Source organism: Chelon labrosus (assembly GCF_963514085.1).
Source record: "Chelon labrosus genome assembly, chromosome: 20".
NCBI lineage: Eukaryota > Metazoa > Chordata > Actinopteri > Mugiliformes > Mugilidae > Chelon > Chelon labrosus.
This window is the reverse complement of record NC_140353.1, coordinates 5,217,040-5,241,076: the sequence shown is the minus strand read 5'-3', so window position 1 is coordinate 5,241,076 and position 24,037 is coordinate 5,217,040. Positions and strand designations below refer to the sequence as shown.

Genomic DNA, 24,037 nt, shown 5'->3' with positions numbered 1-24,037 from the left:
TCGTGTGATCCAGATGAAGACTTCCTGCTCCGAGGGTTGGTCATTGTTTACTACTAGGAATCTTAGACCTAACTGTATTGAGCCAAAGGTGAGATCCTGTGACCTTTGTTTTAGTGGTTTGTCCACAGCTCAAGAAGAAAAATAGAAATGACGAAAGTAAACAAACGACAAAGAGGGCACATTCAGAAGAGTCAGATGCACAAAAGACTTCATGACAACATCATCATTATATCATCAACTGATTGGCACAGCTGTGTATGTGCTACTATTCTTGTTTAATTCAGACTACTGCCACCTGCTGGTATGGAGAGTTATGTCAGTGTTATATAAGTTATGTAAGTGCCAGCTGGACGTTAGCTGTAGTCTTTGCCATGTGTTGAGGTGTAAATGTCTTGGCCCTGTCGCTGGAGATGTGAGGCGACGTCGCAGTTGGATTTTGATGCTGGTGGTCCTCTGGTGTGTCTATATAGCTGCTCTTATCCTTTCTTTTTTTTTATTTTACGTGTACAGATGGATGTGTACAGATTCGTTTTTTTACGCTTTTATGTTTTACGCTTATTCAAGTTCTGTGTTTTTGTACAAGTGAGCTAAAGTTACCTTGTATGTGCGCACATACTGGGCCAGTAAAGCCGATTCTGATTCTGTTAAAGGTACTTTATTGAGAAATGTGATGTGTTTGATATGATGACGAGCTCTGCCTTTTTTGGCTTTCTACATGGACTGTTAATACATTACACACAGTGGGGTCAAAAGACCATATCAAGAATGGTCTTCAACGTTTTCCAGCCCAAGTCCCCCCAAACTGATGGAGAGATTGAGCAGGGACCCCCTACTTCTGTATATGTGTATTTAAAGACATTTAAATTTATGGAAAAAAAAATTCGCGACCCCCCTGCAGTACCTGCACGGACCCCCTAGGGGTCGCGGACCCCCTGTTGAAGACCTCGGGTCTAGAGCAGGGGTGTAAGTCTACATACAGCCCAATTTGATCTCAAGCGGGCCAGACTAGTAAGATAACAGCATAATAACCTAATAGCAACGACAACTCCAGATTTTTTCCATTTGTTTTAGTGCAAATAAGAACAAGTCAATTAGGAGAATGTTGACATTTGATAAACTTCAAATATCTTTTTAAAAAAAATGAAATTTCTTAAGAAAAATAAGTGCAGTCTGGGCTCGTTGCTGTCTGCTGTTTAGTCCTGAGTCTCAGTGTTGTCTTCTGTCCACTTCTCTGACTAAAACAAACATAGCAGTTATTCATCCTGCGGGCCAGATTAGACCCTCTGGTGGGCAGCTTTTTGGCCCGCGGGCCGTATGTTTGACACCTGTGGTCTAGAGTGATGGACAAGCCTTTTGGACCACCTGGCGAATCGGGTTTCAAGTTCTAGTCCCTCTGCTCCACCTCGTCCCCCAAATCTGAGCAGTCCTGGCTTCAATCGGGACAGCTTGTTACGTCCCCTGTCTCTGGTGGAGACCAAAACTTGAGCTAAAACAAACACTTTTTTAAAGATAAGAGATTTACTTTTTAAAATCATGGTTATATTTATACTTTTTCGTCACGGCTCCATCTCTCAGAGGAAAACGTTTTTCAGGAGCAGCAGCTTTGTTTGAGTTTCCTTCTCGCATGAGTCAAGCTGTCAGCATTTATTATTTCTTTAAATGGACCTCAGTCTCTACTCTGCCCTCCTGGGATCTTTAGCCCCCACTCTGAAGTGGCCAGCACAGTGAAACCCCAGTCAGTATACTTTCCTGTGTTTATGCTGCTCGGAGCTTGCCCTGCTATTTTGGTATCCCGCATACAGCGAAAGATCGGTTTCCTGAAAATATACCTGCTGCAGACTGGATGGGGAGACACAACAACCAACCTTTGTGTTTCTTTTCTTTATTTTTGTGCGCGCCAACGTGTAATTATCTGGTCCGAAAGGAAGTGACACAGGGCCCCGTGGATGTAAATATGGGTGGGTAAGAGAGGGGCGGGCGTTTGTGGAGGGAAAGAAAAAATTTTGGTCGACTGTAATCATAGTGGAGAAACAATTAGTCACCGAACAGTCAGACTTTGTGATGAACACGCAGAACAATGGCGACGTTATACGTGGGCTGAGCAAAGACGGAGGTTTTGTAGATGCTCAGAAGCTCCGAGCAGTGATCTCAGGACCAGACTCCAGTCTAAAAACCTTTCATTTTAGACACAACTTTAATTTGTTGCACAAGGAGATGGAAGATTATTACAGGGTGATCCTATATTTAGATGCTTTGATGAATATAAATGTGATTTTATAGGCTTTTATGAAGCTAAAATTAGTAATATCCTTGTGCGCTTTTCTACATTAGGAGCCAGTTTTAGAAAAGACTGAAAGAACAAAAACACTTCAGGCCCAGTTGTCCCGTGATGATCTTGTGCAGAATTTCAGACTGATGAATAAATCATTATCACAAGCCCAAGCAGAGGAATCTCCATCTCTTCATCTCCTTTATGGGTTTAATGGTCTAACCACACGGAGGACACCGAGGGGACACGGCAGCTCAGAACAAGTGCTGCCTTGTTGAACGCTCACATTTCGCACCTCGCTGGCGTCCAGCAACCCGGCGAGGGAGGAAGAATCGTATAACACTGTCCTGCTTTTCTCACAGATTCTTGTGGTTTGAGCAAAAATCTTTTTCTGGCCGGCCCGGATTTGAGTTCAAGAAGGAGCTGAGAAATGCTTCTGTTTCATCATGAGTGCTGGAGACAGGGGGGGAAGGAAAAGCCACTTTGCCAGTCAAGTAATTCATCATTTTATTTTTGATTAAGTTCCCATTATGTGATTTGACAGAGAAAGTAGTTGCCACAAGGGAAATTAAATTGATTCTTTCTGAGAATCGGATGAATTATGGACGTGAGGAGTGTGGGAAACCAGACTCTGAAGGTTTCTGTTTGTATCTGTGGTCGGACGCTAACCGCCGAGGTGGAAAAAGTGACTCAAGTTAAAACATGGACATCCTCAGTGACGGTAGATAAAGAAGAGTCTTTAGTTTCCATGAGGTGAAATGACCTGAGTGCATTTACTTCAGTGGGAAATGTTGTACTTTTAAATATTTATCTAACAGCTATTGTCACAGGTCACGTTTCACGTTGAAACAGGAAGGACTTTTTACTCTGTCACATTTATTTAATGGGAATTATGTGGACTCAGCATGTATTCATGGATGGATTACTGAAGTGCACGTCTGAAAAAATATCCCAGAAAGACACAGAACGACTAAAACAAGACATGAACAAACAAACACAAAGCAACTACAGACTCAAAGAAGAAAGAAAATGACCATAAAAAGACAAAAACTAATATCAAGAAGATATAAAATGAACACAAAGAGAAAAAGACTAACTATAAAGAACAATACAACAATGGCAGAGACTCAACACGACCGCAAAGAGGGAAAAAAAGCAAATACACACAAAAAATCAGCACGAGGAGAAAGAAAATGACCACAAATCGTGAATAAAGTGACACAAAACGACAGCAGACACAAAATAACTGCACAAAAATGTGCAAGAGGACATAAAACAACTTTAAAAAGACACAAAATGACCATAAAAAGAGACAAAAACAGTGACGGAAACACAAAACCAAACCTAACGCAAAGAGACAGAAAACCACTACAGACACAAACCAACTACAGAGACAAACCAACTACAAATAGACTTGAAACAACTACAAAAAGACACAAAACCATTTCAAACAAACACAAAATGACTACAGAGACACAAAAGGACTGCACAAATACATAAAACAAATAAAGAACTGCAAAAAGACATAAAACAACTACAAAAAGACATAAAACAACTATAAAAAGACAGAAAACAATTTCAAACAAACACAAAACGACTACAGAGATACAAAGTGACTGCACAAATACATAAAACGACAACAATAATATATAAAACAACCATAAAAATACATATAACAACTGCAAAAATATATAAAACAACAACAAAAAGATATAAAACAACCATAAAAAGACATAAAACAACTGCAAAAAGCATAAAACAACTATAAAAAGACAGAAAACCATTTCAAACAAACACAAAACGACTACAGAGATACAAAGTGACTGCACAAATACATAAAACAACTACAATAATATATAAAACAACCATAAAAAGACATAAAACAAGTACAAAAAAACATAAGACAACTACAAAAAAACATGAAACAACTATAAAAAGACACAAATTGGTCATAAATAGAGCAGAAACAACTACAGAGACATAAAGTGATCTCCAGACAACAGTGGTGACGATATAAAGCAGTAAACAGCCACTGCTCTCCACGGAGACATGCCATTAATGTGGAGGAAATGCAGAATAATAATAATAATAAAAAGTGTTACTACACAGACTCTTGTGTTTCTCCATCCTCCACTGCTGCAAACAGTTAGGAGGAAGTTTGCTGGTAAAGTGAAAGCAAGGACGATGGAGAACCATATGGACCAGAGCGAGCTAAATGAACAAGAACGGGGTCCTCTAAACTCGCAGCGCTGCCATCTGCCTTCACTTTAGCTGCTCATCCAGCGAGAGGAATGCTTGTATGTGTGCCCGATAAATCAAAGCCGGGGCAGCGGCATCAGTTAAGTGAGCGGGCAGCTTCTTTTTTTTTTTATCAAGCATCTGTTCAGATATTTCCTCTGTGCTCTGAGAGGCCTGCAGCAGCCTGGTGGTACAGTACAGCAAAGAAGGGGGGGAATCCCATCAAACACCTTCCTCTGCTCTCTCTCCTCTTTCAGGAGATTAACCCCTGGTAAACAGAGCGTGTGCAGGAGGCTACTCAAGCTGCAATTACAGCTCTGATTAGAGGTCTGCTCTCCACCCGTTTAATCCAGGAGGAGTCACGTCTCTCAGGGAGGGTGGAGGAGACTCCGCAGAGGAAGAGGGGAACCCCAGGGGGACAAATTAGAGCAAATGGCTTCACATTTACTGCGACATGGGACATGTAAGAGGGAGGTGTGAACTCAATTTTCTGTTGTATTACTTACTGTGAGACAAACAGTTCAATCATGTAGTTTTTTTTTATTGCTAAAATATGTTTTGAGCATGAAAGCCAATGCTATAGCTGCAGAAATTAAACGAAATCCATTGAAAGTGACATCATTAAACTCATCTTTGTGATTGATTTGTGTTAATCAGCCACATTTTATGCCGTTAAACTAAAACAAATAATAATATTAAAAAGGAGCAACAAGCCATTTACTTTTATGTCACTATTTCCTGATGTGCAGTGTTGTCATACAGTATATGTGTTTATATATTTACTCGTTGGCTCAGATGTGGAAATCCTGAGGCTAGAACAACCTGAAATGAGTGCAAGAGCGACACCTGCTGGTAAAGACCGGAGTTTATTATAAAAAGTTTTTATTTACATTTTTTAATACTTTGTATGTGCAGTGTATTTGCCCTATTTCTTAAAGATTCTTTCTTAATTTTTGGAAAAAAATTGTTGTTTCCATTATATCACAGCAGGACTCAAGTACCACTTGCACTATTTCTATGCATTTTTACTTCTAATACAGCTGTAGGATGTGTCGTTTCACTCTATGGCAGGGGTCTTCAACATGTTCCAGGCCAAGGACCCCCAAACTGATGGAGATGGAGCGGGGACCTCCTACTTATGTATATGTGTATTTAAAGACATTTAAATTTATGGAGAGAGAAAAATTGCGACCCCCTTGCAGTACCTCAGCGGACCCCCTAGGGGTTGCGGACCCTCTGTTGAAGACCTCTGCTCTGTTGCATGTGTTTGATAGATATTAGTTGCTTTTTTTTAGTCAAAATGTTTGGCACCATAAACCTTAAATACATTTTATAATATAAATAAGTTATTCTAAGGGTAGCACAGCCTCACAGCAAGAAGGTTCTGGGTTCTAATCCATCGGTCGACTGGTTCCTTTCTGTGTCTGCGTGGGTTCTCTCCAGGTACTCCAGCTTCCTCCCACCGTCCAAAGACAGAGGTTAATTGGGTGATTCTAAAACCCTGTGATAGACTGGAGACCTGTCCAGGGTGCACCCCGCCTCTTGTCCCATGACAGCTGGGATAGGCTCCCCCTCCCCTCCACAACCCTCCAGAGGACAAGCGCTTACAGAAAGCAAATGAATGAATGAATGAATGTTTCTCCTAACACTGTTAGTATGTTAGTATGTATAAGATCAGGTTTTATTCGCATCATTAACAACAGGATTCAACACAAAAGGTAAAAGATAGAGACGGTTTTCCAGAGTTAACCCTTTTTATTCAAAGAATCGGTGAGGAGCACGGCCGGCTCAGGGTAAAGTGAGAATGCTACAAGCCTTAAATACTGCTCAGGTTAAAACATAAAAAATAAACAAAAAAAAAAAAAAAAAAAGATTTACAACCAGTTTCAATCATTACAAAGGGGATTCATTTGGGTATATATTTTTTTTTTGTGGGAAATAAAAAGCAAAATAAAACTCAATCGACGTCTTTATATGTCTCACCAAAACAAAAGTGTGTGTTAAAATACAGCTAACACACACACACACACACGTTGAGCTCCTCAATAAGGGGCTCAATGAGAAATCAGAGTAGAAGAAGTGGCGCTCACGCAGACAAACTAATCTCAAGATGATTTGACTTTTTCAAAAGATTACAAATAACGAGGCCTCCCTTTTTGTTGAGCTTCGTGCACAGAGTCCCATCGCTGCTCCACAAAGCAGCAGAGCGGCATCGGGACAGACACGCCTCCATCTACGGGTACGATGTATGAAACGGAGCCCGAGTCCCGACACCGCTCCTCTTTGTAATTGCTTTATTAGCACAAATAAACGTCCTTTTACGATTACACACGTAAACATTAGAAACTGAGCATAAACTCGCATCGTTTATCAGGCTGATGATACATTATGGGGACGTATCTGCAAGACAACACTCACCAGGCCTTTTTATTCAGAGAGATTACGGTTCCTTTATTAGAAGAAGTGGCAGCTCGGTTAAGTCTGCTGTGACTGTGGAGCAAAGCACTGATGCTATTAGAAGGGTTCCTGCCCCATATGTACCTGTGGTAACTACATCCTGCAGATGTCCTCAAATATATTTATTAAGTTTTGCATTTACTCTAATCACTATATGCACAATCACCGTCATCGTCTCTCTTACTGTCGACTGCTGTTTCACATTAAAAACAACCCTTGACAGATTTTTTTATTGTGAGGTTTTGTAAATTCTGCACGAGAGAAATGAACTTAGGACTGAAACGAATATTTCTGGATGAAGTGGAATGGTGCGTGAACGTTCGGTTGTGTCGAACCGACGAGACCTTATGTGCCCTGACTGACTGAAAACTGAAACATAAACCTGTAAGCCTGGTGTGATTATTCAGATATTAAAAAATATAGTAACACACGTCATTTAAAAAACAATGCATAGCATAAACAGCATCAAAAAAATCCAGCCGGACCGCACTTCATACCTAAACCTCAGCCGGACGATTTGTTTCCACGAGGGAAAAGGAGTTGTCGTCGTTTTTGTTTTGTTTTTTTTCCAGATGGAGCCCGCTGCTCAGGTGGAGACAGTCTGAAGCGCTCCTGTTTTAAAAACGAGAGAGGGAGGGAGGGAGAATAAAAGAAGCGAGGTGTTTCTGGGGGTCCGGAGGAGGAAGAAGAGGGTGAGGAGGATATAGGGACTTTTTAGACTCCCTGCTCTAAACGCTGCTGCTCAGGACCGCGGCTCCTCCGACTCTGCTGAATCCACGGCGCTCTTATCGAAAGGAGGGGCCACGTGAAGCTCCGCGCCCGGCCCTCTAGGTGTCCTCCTCTTCCTCCTCGCGGTTGACCACCACCCTCTTCCTCAGGGCTTCATCGTGGAAACCTTGCCCCTTCGGCTCGGGGCGGCCTTCGGGAGACCCTCTCCTCCTCCTCCAGACGTCGTCCTCATCTTCCTCCTCTTCCTCGTCGTCTTCCTCGCCGTCGGCCTCCTGGTCGTCCTCTTGTTGCTGCAATAACCGAGCCTGGTCCATGGTCTGTTTCTCTGCAGGATAACATTTAGCACAAACATTCAGTTCCTGAATCACAAACAGAACCCTTTGTGTTCTCTTTCAGTCAGATGATGTAAATATAAATGTGGAGTTCATAAAACTCACTCTGGTAGTAATCAGGAGAAGAAAATCGCCGTGAAGGGAAAGCAAAATCTGCAATAAACACCAATAACTGCAAAGACAAAACAGAAATAACAGCGTCAAACAGCTTCCATGGCTTTCTACTTGATGCACATAATCACACAAACTTTAAATATGTTTCATAAAATCACGATAAAGCTACGAGTTATAATTACTCACCAGACCCAAAGCGAGGCCGGAGAACAGAGTGACCAGGCCAAAGATAACATAGGAACCCCAAACGGGAATCCCCAGATGATCCGTCATGTAGTTATGACAACGCTGCAAACAACAAAAAAAAAAAAAAAAAGAAACACTTTCACACATCGGTCTCCATGTTACATGCAGCATATCCTCCTGAGACCCTGCGTCCTCATATGGGGACATTAAGTTTTAGGTCTGTGGCAGCTTATTCTGTATTCTGCTTCATTTAGACCTGTTGTCCTCATAAGTAGACACCTTTTGTCTGGCATATAGTGGTAGTAAAGGGTCAATACACGAGTCGTGTAAAAACATCACGTCACTAATTAGCAAGTACTCGTTTGAGGACATTGGGATTCATTGTTTGCAATTCTGATTTTGCACAGCAATGTTCAGGTATTAAAACAAACAGTTTTATATTTTGTTACACATTGGTGACTTTATTGTAATATACAGTGATGTAATCCCTGTGTCCACATATGAGGACACAATTTTTTTTTTTTCTTTCCAAAAACTACTTCCTGTTCTACTAATCCCAAATACCTTGGTGAAATTAAAAATGCACACCAAACAAAAGCTCAGGTCTCAGGAGGATATTCACCCGTGTCGTCTTTTCATTGGCATGTCACGAACATTCATTAGCTCAAGAGGAGGGAGCCCAGTGATCCTCCCAAGCCACAGTTTGAATCTTTAAACGCCGTCTCTGTAAACACAGCAGCCTTCTGTGAAGATTTATGGCTATAAATTGTATAATTGGGTTCCAGCAAACGGCCATGACGCACCTAGCTGACAATCTGCAACGTCTGCTGTCGTTTTCGCAGCGTTTTCTGCACTGTTGCTGCTATTTGAGCCACAGCTTTTCAGCAAATTCAGCATGTTGAATGGGCACGAGAACAAGGGCTGAGTTTCAATCTTTTTGGGGTGAGAAAGCCATTGAGAGTTGTAGGTTTAACCTTCTGTCGTGCAGCATGTGTTGTCTGCACTACATATGTAGTTCAAGTTACATTTTGTTCTGTGTCTACGTTGCCCGCCCAGTGCTAAAACCTGATTTGCAATCTCAGTTTGGCAACGAAACAAATACTTGAAATATTATAACTCACAGAGCCTCCAAGAGTGAAATCTTCACTTACCCGGATGAACATGGAGAGCTTGAACAGAGCAGACATTGAATTCATTCTGACAAAAGAGGGAGGAGAAGAAGAAAGCACGTAATTCAACACACATTTCTACAAAGCCCGAACACAACAGACAACAAAAGGTCAGAGTGTTTGTGAGTCTCACTTTAACAGAAAGACACCAAAAATAGGACACACGTCTGATGTTATTTGCTGCTATTTTGAGGCACAGAGCTTCAACAGTGAAGCAGTATTACTGGACTAAATGAGACAATTAAATTTTCTCTTCTCATTACAGACTCTAGGCAGAAACGCAGAAGCAGCCGCATCTACGAACTCACAAAAACGAGGACGGCCCGAACCAGGAGGAGACTGGCTCCAGAGCTGACCATTTCTGCTCATCGACAAAGCTGAGGAAGTCTTCTTTGGTGCGAGCTCCTTGGTATTTCCGGAAGACGCCATCCTTACAACTGAAACACACACACAAAGACACAAAGTTACACCATCAGCTGACACACTGTTTGTGCTGAGCAGCTAAACGCACACATTGGGTTAGCAAATGATTCTCCATCACCATCACCAGCTACATGGGCACTAATGCCCCCACGAGAACCAAAATACCTCACACTTGATCTGATCGTTTCTGTTTGGGGGGAGTAAATCCATTCTTTTAACCATGTGGGGTAAAACTTCAGGTGACGAGGTTTCAGGACGGACAGAAACACAGTGCTAACAAAACAACCAGTTACTCAGAATCGTTCATCTGGGCGTCGATGCCTGAACTGATGAGTGCAGCACTGTTGAAAACCTGGTTCTGTCTTCCTCTATTAAATAAAGTTGTTGAGAGAAACCTTCGGCAGACTTAAAACATCAAAAAAGTTCTACTCCGACTCATGTTTTGAGGCACACAAACACATCAAGAATCACAAACGGTCATTATAAGAAGAGTTCGTGAATTGGCTAAGTCCAGTTATTATGCAATGCTAGATTAAGATGACAGGATGTGACACTTTACATGATGCATTTATCGCTCATCTCTCCTTCAAAAAGGCCCAGCTGCTGCGTCTGATAGTTAAATGACTGGATGAGTAGTCAAATATTTGATGACTGCTTTCATCTGAAACGGCTGATTACTACAAAAGCAATCTTCCCGTCCCAGTTCAACGGGACTTAATCAAAAACGTTCAGCCTCACGGTTCGATACATAACCAGTCCCTGAAGACGTAAATTCATTTCAAAATGTCGACGTGAAGAAGAAGGGAGGGGAGAAATTAGGTGATCGAAAAAGTCGTAGGTTTGTAGACCATGTCAAAGCGGGCCATCTTTTCTAGGCTGATTATGGCGGCAGGGAGGAAGCGACGAAAACCACAGCACTGAACATGTACTCACTGGTAAATAGTAGGAAGTGACGTTATGATGAATCGCCCGCTCAGACCTTGAAGGAGGGAGGAGACGAGCGCGGTCAGTGTGCAGGAAGGAACATTTTAACTCAGCTGCAGGCTAAACATTAACAGTGACATATTAAACAGGGCTGGAAAAAAAAAACAGCGACACACAACACCTTATAAACGAGACTTAAATGAGTCTGCAAGTCACCGCCGCTACACTTGAAACCGTTTATTCAAGGAAAGATCAGCTGTCCTCTTTGTAACTCAATAACGTCTGCAGAACTAGAATCGTACACTTGATTATTCTCACGTTGCGCCCTATGAGACAAAACGACTTGGCAAACAAAAGAGAAGCTATCAGCTCATCTGTGTGTAGAGGTTGTATTATTTCCGTCCTTACATATAAATATCATGTTTGCACAAAGGTGATTTGACAGCTTGTTTTTCAAGCATCAAGTAATTAAGTCACTCGAGTAGCTCAAATGGAAGCAAGTTATTTTAGTGTATGTACTGTAGTTTCCTGCCATTTACATACTGACATAAACTGATGCAGGATTTTAACACTCACTCCTAATCGATGCACACTTTTGCGACCCACTTGCTAGCCTCCTTTTTGACTGGGTGTTGGCTTTAAGATATAAATAAACAACCTAATTTCTGCTCGATTGCTGCAAAAATAACACTCGGTTGCCAGTTCATCACACCCTTCTCTTGCTTAAGAGAAGTCTGGGTTAATATTGTATGAAATTACAAGAGAAAAGGGGCAAACAAACAGTTTTAGAAGAGGAAACCTAAAATTCATCTCACTGGTGGTTACTGCTTGTATTTTTTAACCTGTTCTGGGTATTTAATCCTGCTTTTAGCTGCACCGTGGACATCGCAAACTGGCACGGATGCTTTGTTTTACATCATATCCATAAATCAGTGAGCTGGGATAGCTCGTTCACACTTACCAGGTTGCTCTGTCACGTCCACCTTGGCTATGTTGACCCCCATGTCCTCCCCCCAGTCCGCAAACTCCTTCCACACCGGCTGGAGCTGCTGGCACGCCGGACACCAGGGTGCGTAGCTGAGGGGTGCACAGTTTCACGCGTGAACGCTCGGACAAAACACATGTAGGTAGATAATCACTAAGCCACCAGCTCAAGCGCTTACTGCTGCACTTAATTAGCAAACTGGCTAGCACATAACTCAAACTAGTTAGCTAAAGGTGGCAGTTGTTCACATAGCTGGATATTTTGACAACGTGTCAGGACTAAACTGAAGTAGACAAATAATAATAAGAGAACAGTAAACATTTAGACTTTAAGCTAACCGAATGCAGACATTTAGGCTAGCTAAAAACAAAACTGACAAGCTAGCTAGCTGGTTAGCCGTTAGCGCTGTACGTTAGCGGAGCCACTGACAATTCAATCATCCATTCTCCTGCCAGGATTTCCTCCCAGTTGCCGTCGGTCAACTCCTTGAGGTTGTCCGGCTTGGCGGCAGCCGGCGTGAAACATATCCACAGAAACACAAGGCACGTCCACGAGCCCAGTTTTGTTCGCCGCGGTAAAGAAAACATTGTTGTGCCCGTGCTGCTGCTCCTGCTAGCGAGCAAACACGCCATGTCAATCCGTTAGACACACCGCCGCTCACTTCCGGTGTGCGCCTTAACGTCCGAGTCAGCTGATCAGGTTTTAATCTGAAACAGGAAGTCAAAATTAAAATATATTTTTTTTAAAAAACGTATTTTTTTTTTTAACGTTTTGGTTTCGTACATTTTATTTTCAAAAATTAACACATAGAAAATATCCATCTTTAAAAAAAAAATAATAATAAAAAAAATTATATGTTAAACGACAGATGGATTAACAAAAATATGAAAACATAACAATCGTTAGTATATATTATTTTTGTTTTCCTGTACTCCTACTTTCATTATGTTTTGACGTTTTTAAGGCAAATGTTTATACTTTTTGTAAGTGTCTGTTACCAGCAGGTGGAGTTATTGTATCACTGTATAATCAAGCTGTAGCTCTCACTGGTGTGTGTGTGTGTGCAACTTTTCTAGTAAGAATTATTTATAAAGTTTTTCATATGCAATTAATTGTTAATTAATAATTTAGTATTGTTTAATAGGTCGCATATGAGCTAATGAGGAGCTGCCATATTGTTAGAAAGGGCTGCGCATAATATGGACCTAGATGCACATAATAACAACATGTACATTATTAATGACTTACTAACGTTTACTTTTTTATTTATTAAAAAGTCACGACCAGTTAGTATTTATAAAAAGGTGTACCAACATTTAAAACTGCATTATTGCTATGAAAAAAAAAAAAGTAAAAGTATGAGCATCTGCCTGGCAACAGCCAAAAATGTCTAATTACTGACCGTTAATAAAGACATTAGGTACAAGTTACACGTCATTCATGAAGTGTTGCTTATTAGAAATGCGAACAAAGACTGTGCGCTCTTAACTGATGAATAGGTAAGCTAATTGCACGGATTGTTCACTTTATTTAAACTGTTTTAGAGGATGTATGGAGGCCCGTTAACGGCAAAATGTAATATTTGTAAATGTAATATACTGTAACCCTTAAGGCTCTGTGTAAGCTAAACTGACAGATACATAAATGTCAAAATGAAAACTCAAAATCTGCTAAATTCATTGTGCAAACATCTTTCTCTCCAGACATTCTTTTTCCAAGATGTTCTTCATTTAATATATTATCACAGCACATGAGCATTTCATCCAAACAGGCTTAAAGAAAACAGTAAATAGAGGTACATTGTTTTTTTAAATATATTTCTGCTTTGCACTTCAGTTTCTCACCTCTTCTGATCCCAGACACACATGCAATCAAACTGTCAAATTCTTTAAAAGATGTCGGGAATCTCACTGACGGCTGAAACCTAAACGTCAAATGTCAATTATCCCTTTACTGCAGAGGTTATTTTATTTTTATTTTTTGCTGAAGCTGCAGGAAAACTGATGACAGCGGGCGTCAGTGGAAGCACAGACGGTGCTGTCAAACCATTCGTGCAAGTCTGTCCTTCACTCTCAGCGTACTGAGAGCTTGAATTTGTTTATTCCCTCCCTCTAGTTTTGTAACTCCCATTGTTTTGAGCATGTGCCCAGTGTCTGTGACTAAGACCCTTGTTCCTCTGCGTGAGAGGACATCACTCCGAGTGATTCTGCAAAATGAGAGCAGTTATTATTGCTGGGAACCTGCAGGCAGATTGCAAAGGCAGCCGGTTATCAGTGCACCTCACGCTCTAAAAATACCCTGCAGATGACATCCTTTTGTGCCCCTACCATCGCCCCCTTTCTCCAGCCATCAGCTCTGCTCCACTTACAGCACAGAATGAATCTACTTCCTGCCCAGCAGTCATCTGCTCCTCTCCTTTGACTTAATGTGGCAGTGAGGAAAAGAAGTGGCAAACCGGGGAGCTGTAACACTGTTTGGTGTAGCTCTTTCAAACTCCATTGTGGTGCTCAGCTTGCTGCTGGTGGTAAATGTAGCTGGACTTTCTAATGCCCCTCACTTTGCTGCTGCTGCTGCTGCTTCTAGAGAAGAGTTCGGCTAGATTCACTGACGAACACACTCTTGGCTGCGGAAGATTTTTTCTAATTTTACATTTAATTCGCAGTTGATTAAACTGTTGATAGCTGGCCAGAGGTGGATTGTTTCCATGGTAACTGCTGTGCTACAGTGCAGCCTGTAGATGCCAGTTTATGAGAAATTTCAGAGGCTGCAGTCCTTGAAATGTTCTTCTCTTTGCACAGTTTTTATTTTCATTTTAACAGGAAGTGGCACTCACCCTAACTCAAGCAGGTGTTAAGCTGTCTGTCAGACATTTCTTCAGGTTTTCTTGGCCCGTAGCATTATTGCTCTGGTTCGCAAGGACATGTTAAGTTGGGTTCATTGGTGATATCAAATTGGCCGTAGGTGGTAGTCTGTCTCTCGCCCGAGTACAGCTGGGATAGGCTCCAGCAGACCCCACGGCCCACAAGCGGTTATAGAAGAAGAATGTTTCAGATCCATCACAAGGCGTTTAATAATAATAATAATATGAATATAATCAGCTCTGTTTGGTGTATAGCCACTACAGGTTCGTCCCACGTGTTAATCCAGTCAACAGCAGGTGCTTTCCATCAGCAGTAAACAACAACACACCTGTTTAACATCAGGCTTTTAGCTACAACATATTAGAGAGTCTCAAAAGCCCCAAAGAGAGCAAACTATAGCAAAGTGTTTGTCTCATTTAAACGCCCCAAAATGTCAAATACAGGAATATTCTAACCATATGAAATGTAGAAGATTACAAAGCAGCTGATGGGACTTATTCACTGTGGGAAACGTGGATCATTAATTATTGACAGGATTCAGCTCTTCGTGCATGATGTCCAAACTATAAAGCCAGCAACGGTTTCTAGTAGCTTAGAGCTTATCTGCAACTGTGTTAGAGGCTTCATTAAAGTAGCCTCGATTTACTTTTTGGCCTCTTATGTGCAGAAATCCAACAAGGAATAAACCAACGGTGACATATTTAAGTGTACTGAGCAGATAGTTTACACATCCATCATTAATTTGAAGTTGTGTTTCCAATATTAACTTTAATTTTTCCTCCATTTTGGTCTCCAACTCTTCATCTTAGCTGCTGAATGCATCCCAAAACAATGAGCTAAAAGATCCTAAAATGCATCAGTTTTTAATATGGACCGGTGCATCTTAGAAGTGATTTCACCCTGGGCACCACCTCCCGAGTGCATGTTGTAGAATAGTTGATGTATGTTTGCATTGTGTTCTTTTTAAACGCACCACTGTGATGGGTGTTTCCTTGCATCATGCGTAAAGGCTTTTCTAATTTCTAATTTCTAATCTGAAAACAAAAAGAACGATCACTGTGGTGCCTCCTCTGCAGGTGCCTCGCTAACAATAAGCCTGCAGCTGTATCTCAGATGTAAATGCCATCAGCGCTCCATTTTATGTGCCACTGTTCCGTCATGCAGCTCCCAGACACCGTCAACGTGACGGCCGGCGGTTTTCCGGTGATTTCAAGGTTTCAGGAGTGATGAGTGAGAAGTGGCACCGCGTGGGAGTGAGGATGGAGCGCATCTAAGAGGCTGTGCTGCACAACACTCTCTGGGTACTCAGCTTCTCTCTGTCCACAAACCTCATATTTATCTTTTTGTATCTAAAGCTTCAGTAAATGTTCAGCTATAAGGAAGTGATGAGGTGCATTAGCGACACCGGCACCTCTGAACTCTCCACTCTAGTCAATCGTACTGTTGTTAGCTCACCTTGTAGATGTGCAGGCGCTTGAATGCATACAAACAAGGCACTTCATAGCGAGTGGCTGCTAGTACAATATTCATAATGGCTGTGATGTTAGGTTACATTTTATACTTCAGGCTAGGCTGGTTTCATGAAATCTGCACAGACATTTCTGTCTGATTCAGAATTCAGCTCAAACTGGAATTTGCATTTAGCTTTGACAAACCCACTTACATTTACCGACACTTTTATTTGCATTTGGTGGAGATCAAAAAAAAAAAGGGCAGATTCCACTCACTCTCCACCACTTTATTCATTTTTGAATTAGCCGGGAGTTATTCGGAGTACTGCAACGATGGTGACGATCAGAACCACCACACTGAGCTTCAAAGCTTCTTTAGATGCTGCAATACCTCCATATCTTTGAATGTATATATATATATATATATATATATATATATATATAAACTCATTTTCTAGGTCATCCTTTAGGTTGCACCATATTTGTTGTGTAACTCTTAACATATTAAAAGGGTGAAAAACTGTCAGGGTGTTGCGTCTGTTAGGATGTTTGTCTGCCCCCTAGTGGTCAAAATCTGATTAGAGCAGCTTTAATGTCCACATCTCAACCTGACACTTTTTAGCTGCAGCCATGTTTGAAGGGACGTGTGAGAGCCAGAAGAGCGCGAGTTCAGTTTGTGATTCTCGCGGCGGGAAGAGTCTGAGCGTCTTTCTTCTCTCTTATGTCAGCAAAATCAGATTACAAGCCGTTTCCCGGTGGACACACCAAGAAGCCAGCCACACATCAGAGCGGAAAAGCCTTGTGTGTGGCAAATTACATGTAAATGCCAGCTGCTCTGGCATCAGCATCAACATCTGGAGTCGCCCGAGCGGTCCTAATTACCTGTGAGGATTCATATTTTGCCCCGTGTCGTCTCGTACGACTTACTCATTTTTACGGCGAGTGCCTCCTGCGGTTCGGACTCTCCAGAGGGACTCGCTGCCAACTGCTCACAACGCTGCAAGCTGCAGGCAGCATTGTAACAACAATTTTATCACGGATGACTAAATGTGATGTTAATTACATGACGGCGTGTCTCGTAAGTGCTGACAGGTGTTGATTAATGTGTTTTTAATATTTTATTTAGAGGTAAAAAAAAAAAATCTGAAGCGAGGAAAGAGTTTCTCTTTAAATGACAGTTTACAGCAAAACCATGAAAGGTCTTTAATCTCAATATACATAAATTTGAAATTTATGCTAAAAGTGGAATGAACTTCTCTCTGCTTTTAATCTAAATTACTTTAACATGAAATAAATGCTGTAAGTTCCTAAAACCTGAAGACGGCGGGTGATCAGCTTTACTTCTACACTCGGGTGTCATTAGTGAGTCATGTCTGAAATGGGATCTGGATGTAAAACTGTAAAAACTATTGCTTTTTACCAATCTTCCCTCTTTTTATGTTGCACTGTTATATTTTTTTTCTCCCTCGGCGCAAAATCCAAATCATAGTAATTGCTTTTGTGACAGAAATAAACTTCTCCTTCTCCTCTCATATAAACTATAAATCACTCTACATTCCCCAAACTACATTAAGGAGCATTTTCATTTGTGAAGGCAGTGCAAACAGTATCTGCAGCCCACAGAAGTGTCAAAGCGTCAAGCTGCTGAACCCTCCGGCCTCTGATTAATGAGTCGCTCTCCTCCGTCACCTCCTCGGGCCTCTTAAGGTGCCGCTCGATCAGCGTTTGTGTTTGTGTCATCAGAGGGATGACGGGACGTGTTGTGCACGACGGATGATAAATTGTTAGTTTCTTTGACAGCACGCGTTAATTACGCTCCTCAGATGGGCGCTGAGATGGGTAATGCTAATTACCGAATGCGGGGAAAACGTGGAATTTGTCAACACGCTGAGGCCTTTTTTTAAAATTGCTCTCAAGTGCAGCCATTAATCACAATCCTCCAGCCGAGAAAGGCGTTTAAAAATTGATAAGGTTTCCCTGATGCGCTTTATGTGACACCCTGCTACTCCCTCGCTTGAAGGTTTCTCCTTTTTTCCTCTCGTGTATTTGTCTCTGTTGTGCTTAATTGCAGGCATGGAGCCAGGTGTTGGAGTGGGCCTACCAGCTGCCAACTATTCACAGCCTTAAATCCACCACCTCGCCAGATTTTAGACAAAAAGTTTCAGTGCAACCGCCATTTATTTAGTCAGTTCAGGAAATTCACAATAAGCTTGAAGGCTGTTGCGGCAGCCCCTCATGAGTTGAAACTTAATTTGTGGTTTATTGAAGCGCACAAACTAGTTGTACTTTAGCTGTATTAGTTTAGGGGACTGCGACTAGGGCTTGTGTCTGTGAAGTGGTTTCGTGAAATTCCTCTAAATGCATGTGAGTGTCTGCTCGTTAGGGACCCTAATCATGTGAGTCTCAAGTGTGCACCACCCACAGATGTTCCTAATAAAACCTAAACTCCCCACCGGTATTTAGAAGTGGATGAAACGTCTTTAAGAAACTCCACAAGTCCAGTTGCCCTCGTTTCAGTTATCTTTTCTAAATTACTTGATTAATCCTTTGGCTGCTAAAAATATATTACAGTTTCTTTGAATCATGTACACTTAAATTACTTCAAAGATGATTAAAACTCATTGTTTTTTTGTATTTTAGCTTTTAAATATGTAGTGATCAGGCATAACATTATGACCACCTTCCTAATATTGTGTAGGTCTCCCTTGTTGCCTCCAAAACAGTTGTGACTCATCAGAGAATGGGCATGGGCCTTCTGAGGGTGTCCTGTGGTGTTTGGCAACCGGATTGTAGTTAGTGGGAGGGGGGCTTTGAGGGGAGGGGCCTCTGTAGATCATCCCACAGATACTTGATTAGTTTGGGATCTAGTGAATTTGGAGGCCAGGTCAACACCTTGTGCTGTTCTTCATGTTTTTTTTGAGTTGTTCCTAAACTGCATCCTGCTGCCATCAAAGAGTGTCATTGCTATGGGGTGGGGGTGCCTGGTCTGGTCTAGGTGGGTGCTACAGGTCTAAGTAACATCCACATGAATGAATGCCAGGTCCAAAAGTTTCCCAGCAGAACACTGAATTGTCACAAGATGGTCAATGGTCACATTTTGTTATAAGAGAAAGCGGTACATGGATTTTATTTCAAATCAAAGAAGCTGAATCCACACTTGGATTGTCATGATGTACGATCATAAACTGAGGAGCTAAAGAACCATGCAACGCTAACACTCGAGTGCCACCTGTGATATCTTGTGAAATAAATTTGTGTTACGCAGCCACTCAGCCAGGCAGAAACAAGGATGGAGGAATTTATCACTTAACAAGGGAAGGAAACAATGTTGTGCTCACACAGAAGCAGTATTTTGACCACAGCTCAGAGATATGAGTCAGTGTTTAGCCTGATTTCCCTAACAGGTTTAGTTTAATCTGACTGGGAGCCTCCTCAGTACTAGTTTATGTCTTGCAAAGGAAAATGCAAGTTACATGCAACACTGCATCTTCTCACACGTCAATGAATCTCAGTCAGTTTTTGTGTCTCTTTAATCCTCTCTGTGTGTCAGCGAGTGATTCTTCCAGCGTATCACTGCTGCAGTGCTGCGAGGTTTATGGTCTCCAAAGCGGCGGCGTGTCGCAGTGTGGCGTGCAAGAAAAGGGAAAGGGAGGGGACGTGCATTTAGTGACATAAGAGGCGGAGGTGCTGTTAAAAACTGGATCATTCGGTCAGTGGGTCACTGGGCCAGGAAACACCTTCGATTCTGCTGAGCTCAGCTTCCGCCGTGACGCTCTGACTCTACACTCGCCCGCAGCTCTCAGGATTTAATAGTCCTAATCTTTATTGACATTTTATTATTTCCACCAAGGCTGTGAGGGGAATAAATCACTGATTCAAAATGAGCGTGTGAGTGAATTAACTTTTATTTCCTCATGTCTGACTTCCCCAGGAAGCTTAATGGGTAATCTTGTAGGCAAAAGTCTACTTGCAAAGAAAAGGGGATCCGTGATGTTCAAATGAGAGCGACTTCATCTGTTGTGTCGACTGAACTTGCTATTGTATTTTTTCCCTGTTTGTATTTTTTTGCAAAGCAGCATAGACGTGCATGCTGTACATTAGTTCAGGAGCAGTTAATAGCGTGCAGCTTCATCATGAGGGTCCGTAAATGTGTCAGGCAGCAGCAGGGGAAAGCCAGCTCCACCGGTGCCTCTAATTGGATTTTTTTTCCACGTGTGGATGAAGTCCTGGATTCATTTGGAACAAAAGGTTTTATATTCTGTTTCATCCTAAAAAACAAAAGCCCATCTTGTTGTTTTCAGTTACCTGAAGAACCAAGGATCCAAAGATTGTGACAACGGAGCTCCAGGAAAAGAGTTTGCAAACACATGTGCCTCAGATGTTTCTCCATATACAGATTCTGTTCTCGCTGGCGTGGATCAAAAACAACATCCTTTGCTCACGGGAGCTCGGGCTGCTGGAAACTATTAGAAGAAATTCCTTGTCCAACTTTTTGGTGAGGCCTCTGCGTGGATGCTGCTTTTTGGTGTTGAAGTGGAGGTCCGATTGGTGGCCGATCAGAGATGACATCATCCAGGTCAGAGGTTAGTGGGTCAATCTACAGACCCCGGATGATGATAACCGGTAACTCCAGATTCAATGGGGAATAGCACTAGCGTATCATAACAAAACATTGGTGAAATTAAATGAAAGTTTCACGGCAGATAATGCATTATTTAGAGGCTGCGTTTCGGTGCCCCATTCACTCCCACTATATGGAAATATGCGGTTCTCCGCTGGATCTAAATATCTTCCGAACGACTCCAAATAACACCAAAGTTATATGGGTGAGTAAACGATTGTATTTTATGCCAGAAATAAGGTCCAGGTTATAAAAAACTGTAATTCTCCTTTAAGCAGATCAGGGGAGTAAACTAATCCAGAACAGGAAGTTGCCTAAGTCCACAGGTAAATGGATTTACATCATTTAATTCATCTATTTCCTTACTTCAGACCAGACACTCCCACCTGTTCCCACCATTAGACCCTCCTGTTTATACCTTCATCCTTGTCTTTGTATTCAGTCTGTTACTCAACCTTGTCTATTTTTACCAGCTGTTTTCTGTTTCATGCTCTCAGGTCCTCCAACTGAACCAGAGTTAATGCATAAAAAAAAAATGGATTTCAGATGTTTTTTGTTCATATCTTATACCAAAAATAAAAAATTGTGGAAATAAAGATTTTTCTATTTATTTTTTACAAGCAAGACCCTGTTCTGATCTCCAGCCCATAATATATTTAACATTATTAAGCATCTGTATAAAGACTAAAGCCTGACAGAGCATCCCTCTGCAGAGGAGACTTTCTGGCTGCACTGCAGACCATAATGTTATTAGAAAAGTTTTCTGAACCTCACCTCCTAAAAGCATCATACTTGAAAACTCTGTGATGCCTGAAGAGGACAGAACACAGAGTAGTTCAGCTGCACCTGAACCATCACTCTGTCTGTTTCAGAAGCACCTGCCGTCTCTCGAAGTCGAGTTCACATACATTAACACAAAGAGCTCTGAGGACGCCATTAACGCTCACACGTTCTCACATTAATGCCGACGCAGATCTGAAGGCAAAGAGCTGCTGAACGTGTGCAACATTAAGAACTGTGAAACAAATGGGTAAGTCGCAGAATCTCATTTGCTGCTAATGGCGAGACTTCTGAAACACACGGACTGCTCATCTATTGAGAGGATAACGAAGCAAACAAAGTCAGAATTAGATTTTAAGAAGACGCTGCTTTGTGTCCTTCTCTTTTATATCTGGATCTGTTCTTGGGCTCTGCTTTTCTGGGGTAAAATTGAATTTGTGGAGGATGTCTGCCAGATCCTGCAGTGACTCAGACTTCATATATCGGTATAATCGATAGTGGAAAGCAATTTATATTTTCCCCATTTTCTTTATTAATAATATTGCACCCAAATAACTTTTGTGTCATTTGGAGTCGTTCGGAAGATTTTTAGATCCAGCGGAGCGCCGCGTATATCCATATAGTAGGAGCAACTGGGGCACCGAAACGCAGCCTCTAAATAACACATTATATTTTGTTATGATACGCTAGTGCTATTCTCCGTTGATACTCTGGCACAAAACAGTAAGGACGTCCATCATAAACAAAGTCGTCATCCACAAATATTCAGCCATGTTGCAGAAAACTAGCAGTAGCAAATTACAGGCAAATAAGCCAACCATCGCGGGTGCATGTGGTGCTCAGAGATGGCATAATCCAGGTCAGAGGTTAGTAGGTCAAGCTACAGACCCCGGATGATGATAACAGGCAACTCCAGACTCAACAGGGAATAGCACTAGGGTATCACAACAAAATATTGGTGAAATGAACAAGTTTCGTGGCAGATAATGCATTATTTAGAGGCTGCGTTTCGGTGCCCCAGTCACTCCTACTATATGGATATACACGGATCTAAATATCTTCCAAACGACTCCAAATGACACCAAAGTTATATGGGTGAGTAAACGATCGTATTTTATGCCAGAAACAAGGTCAAGGTTGTAAAAAAACGGTAATTCCCCTTTAAAGGAGTATATTTTGTCAAGAACTGGTTGACAGGTGTGTGTCATGACATAGAGACTTGGAGCCATGGTACAAATTTTGGAGCAAGCTGTAAAGTTACTTGCACTGCTTCTGCAAGGCAATGTGGGTGTAGAGAGAGACGTAACAATCTTAAGTTTGGGTTACTGAATGCTTTTATTCCACATTTTAGAAGATTTCTATCTACTTAGAACATTTTCACCACACAGTTATGACCCAGTAAAGGTTTTGGATGTGTGGATCTGGGCCAGCTTGTCTGTATTTGGATCAAGTACGTTTGGTAACCTCATATCTCCCAATCCTCAGTCTACTTGGACTGATTCTGAGATATTCTTATTGTACCAGAATTATTACTTTTGTCCTGCTGGATTTGATCCATAATATGAATAAAACATGACTTGCAGGTACCTTCTGGTACCTGCAAGTCATTAGAAAGTAAATGTCATCTTTACCCTTCAATGAAAAAACTCCCTTCTGATTGTTCGCTGGCGTTTGCTGTCAATACTTCTCAACCCAAGTGAAACACAGACGTAGACATCATCAAAACCCCCGGAGAAGAAGAAACTGAATGCTTCCCCTTAATTGTTTTGCCCATCAGCCTGTAACAAAAGACCCACTACGTCGTTTTCAAAGGTTGTCAAGTGCAGCGCATTCACCGAAGAGGCCGCCTACTACTTCTGTGACTGAAATGGGCGTCGTGCTGTTGTGCTTCACTGAAATTTGGTTGCTTTTCAAAATGTTCCGAACGGATTAAATGGCGTCTCTGACTCATTGTTATGAGGCTGTTTGGAAGAGGTCAAAATGTCATTTATTGATGTGGTTTTTAAGGTTTCTCTCTGGCCTAGTGATGGAGATGAATATTTTAATTCATCTAAGTGTCTCTTTTCCATTAAACTTAATGCTGTTTCTTTTTAGCCTCATGGCTGTGGAGCAGTACCTGGGTTTTTTCATCTTATAGGGCTCATGAAGTTAAAGGGGAACTACCGTTTTTTACAACCTGGACCTTATTTCTGGCATAAAATACGATCGTTTACTCACCCATATAACATTTGTGTAATTTGTAGTCAATCGGGAGATATTTAGATCTGCGTATATCCATATAGTGGGAGTGACTGGGGCACCGAAACGCAGCCTCTAAATAACGCATTATCTGCTGCAAAACTAGACTATAAATAGATAACAGGTCACTCCAGACTCAACAGAGAATAGCACTAGCATATCACAATAAAATATTGGTGAAATGAACAAGTTTTACAGCAGATAATGCGTTGTTTATAGGCTGCGTCTTGGTGCCCCAGTCACTCCCACTATATGGCTAT

General features: G+C 41.6%; 1 protein-coding gene across 1 annotated transcript; it reads right to left on the bottom strand.

Annotated features, from left to right (window-relative positions):
* Nucleotides 1-6,226: 6,226 nt before the first annotated feature.
* On the bottom strand, nucleotides 6,227-12,477 carry tmx1 (thioredoxin-related transmembrane protein 1). The gene is made up of 8 exons (XM_084568599.1): nucleotides 12,256-12,477; nucleotides 11,803-11,918; nucleotides 10,851-10,896; nucleotides 9,803-9,931; nucleotides 9,477-9,522; nucleotides 8,326-8,427; nucleotides 8,131-8,197; nucleotides 6,227-8,018 (listed from the first exon to the last, which is right to left on the bottom strand). Exons 1-8 carry the CDS (start codon nucleotides 12,456-12,458, stop codon nucleotides 7,792-7,794), a joined length of 936 nt encoding a protein of 311 aa, XP_084424725.1. The 5' UTR covers nucleotides 12,459-12,477; the 3' UTR covers nucleotides 6,227-7,791.
* Between the last annotated feature and the right edge of the window lie 11,560 nt (nucleotides 12,478-24,037).